This window comes from Trypanosoma conorhini (genome assembly GCF_003719485.1).
Source record: "Trypanosoma conorhini strain 025E chromosome Unknown Tco_14.4_contig_00188, whole genome shotgun sequence".
Lineage (NCBI taxonomy): Eukaryota > Euglenozoa > Kinetoplastea > Trypanosomatida > Trypanosomatidae > Trypanosoma > Trypanosoma conorhini.
The window spans coordinates 28,288-30,429 of record NW_021704272.1 but is presented as its reverse complement, the minus strand read 5'-3'; the positions used below and the strand labels follow the sequence as shown (position 1 = coordinate 30,429).

The following is a 2,142-nucleotide window of genomic DNA, read 5'->3' as shown; positions in this document are numbered from 1 at the left end:
CTCTTACATCTCGCTAGAGGCACCGGCAGTCCACGACGGCGAAGACNCCTTTTTTGTTCCCCGCTGCGGTGGCGCGGGAGTGACGGGACGTGCGGCCGCCACCTTCTGCGACCGCTGCGGCGGGAGAGAAGAGACGGCGTGTGCGTGTGCGTGTGCGGCGTGTGCGGGGCTCTCTTTTTCTCCTACCCCCCCCCCCCCCCCACTTGTGCGTGTGTGTGCGTGAGGCGAGTGCGTCCGCGAGGGATTATTCTGTCGCCGCCACGGAGGCGTAGGCAGTCGCGCTGCACCAAGAGAAACGAAAGAAAAACTGAGCGACGCCTGCTGGAGGCAGCGTCACTTTGCACGGCGTCTCGCATGATGCGTGCGCGGCAGGAAAGCCACCAACTGCCGCGGCGTCGGCGGCGGGTGCGTCGGTGCACGGATGGAGGCGCGTGCCGCTCGTCCGGCGGCAGGGGCGTTCGAAAGTAATTCGGTTGGCCACCGCAACAGTTGCCTCGACGGCACGGCGCTCGTGCACGTGCTGCGCAGCGAAGGACTCGCGGGAGGGGCGGGGTGGGAGCCGCCGGCACGTCCACATCCTCCGCGTTGTTGCTAATGCTAGAGAATGAGAACTTGCTTTAGGCTCTCGCCATTGGTTGCTGGAATGAACCTGTTGGGTTTTGTATGGAAAGCATGGATAAAAACCAATAAACTATGTAGCCTGCTGTTATTCAATCTTTCTTGTATTCTGTCAGTGTTAAACAAAGGCTCATTTTTTCCTCTTTGTTGTAGTTTTTTTTTTCTACTGTGTTCACTGCGTCGGCGTGGGTCTTCCCGCGCGTTGGATGCAAGGCCAGTGGGGGTGCGACCTAGAAGGAAGGAACGATCGTTGAGGTGGAAGTTGCCCGTTTGTTATTCCTGCTCTTTAGTGCTTCTCGCACCGCGCACGCGGGGGGCTCTTTTGGGGGGACTGGGGCATGACCGTCCATCTGCATTGGTTGGATGACCTTCCCGCTTGCGAGGGTTGGGTAGAGAAGTATTCGATTGGGCGCAGTCTCTTCTCCAACAAGAGCTGGCAGAGGCGCTACGTCATTGTGGATCGTGAGGGCATAGGGTACATGCACAGTATTCCCAAGCAGCCCACGAAGCCTTCCGCCGCACGGTGCTTTGTGCCATTTGAGGGGCCTCGTAAGAGCAACGGCGAGGTGCGCCTGCGGCCAGTCTACCTTTTGCGACACGTGAAGCCGTTCATGCATCCAGAGGTCCCTGAGGAGTGGCATTGGAAGGAAAGCGCCTCAAACGGAAGTGGACAGTCCCGTGAGTACTACTACTTTGCAATTTCATTTCAGGAGCGAGACAGGCGACTTTTTATGCTGCTTCGCACCACAACTCTAGAGGATTACAATGTGTGGACGTTGGTACTCTCAGCCTATGTGCCAGCTGGGAGCCTAAACACGGTTGTCCCGGTACCTCACCCACTAGAGGCGAATCACAGAGGCTTGGGGCGCTTATTCAATCCAAGGCGAGCCTTCTTCTTTGGAAGAGGTGAATTTGCAGCGGATGCCTCATGTGCCGGTTTCTACGTGCGAGATCCTGATCCGTGCACGGAGGTTGAGCTTGACAGAATCCACAAGCTTGTGCTTGCCTGGGATGAAGGGGAAAAATCTCGCTGGTTTAACCTTCGCACTGAGGGGTCTTCATTATCCAATCAAGTGCTGCTGCTCCAGGCGGAGAATGAAAAGGAGTGGTACAGACTGTTGAACGTAGTGAGTGAGGAGGATTGCGAGTGAGCAGACCCCGAAAAACTGGGGTGACCGCTCACAGTGACGGGGCGGCATGCGCCGAGGGAAGGGAATTACCAGCTCCGCGCCATTGATGCATGTATAGTCGTTAGTCCTCTCCGCTCTGCCTTAATTCATGAAGATAACAAAACGTGTAGTAGTTTTGCTGAACCTGTGATTGCGAATGGTGATGACCACTTTTTTTTTTTTGCTACTTAAATAAGCTTTACGCCCTTCCCTTCAGCCGCGCCCTAGTTCTTCTGGAGGCTCTCTCTTCCTCCTGCAAAGCTTCGGACGGCACGCCATACGCGGGGACGAGGAGAACGAGGGGAGCAGCACGCGCAAAAAGCTTTTGGAGTTAGTGCAGCTGCATGTGCGTTTA

At 56.3% G+C, this 2,142-nt stretch overlaps 2 protein-coding genes across 2 annotated transcripts, besides 2 other annotated features; one reads left to right on the top strand and one right to left on the bottom strand.

Annotated features, from left to right (window-relative positions):
• Positions 1-136: 136 nt before the first annotated feature.
• Positions 137-166: a microsatellite.
• A 38-nt stretch (positions 167-204) lies between these two features.
• Positions 205-234: a microsatellite.
• Positions 235-244: 10 nt separating this feature from the next.
• Tco025E_03920 (uncharacterized protein) lies at positions 245-577 on the bottom strand (the record flags this gene model as incomplete). The annotated part of the gene is made up of 1 exon (XM_029370836.1): positions 245-577. One exon carries the CDS (start codon positions 575-577, stop codon positions 245-247), a length of 333 nt encoding a protein of 110 aa, XP_029229106.1.
• A 379-nt stretch (positions 578-956) lies between these two features.
• Tco025E_03919 (uncharacterized protein) lies at positions 957-1,769 on the top strand (the record flags this gene model as incomplete). Its single annotated transcript, XM_029370835.1, has 1 exon — positions 957-1,769. The coding sequence occupies one exon, from the start codon at positions 957-959 to the stop codon at positions 1,767-1,769; it is 813 nt and encodes a 270-aa protein (XP_029229105.1).
• Positions 1,770-2,142: the final 373 nt, after the last annotated feature.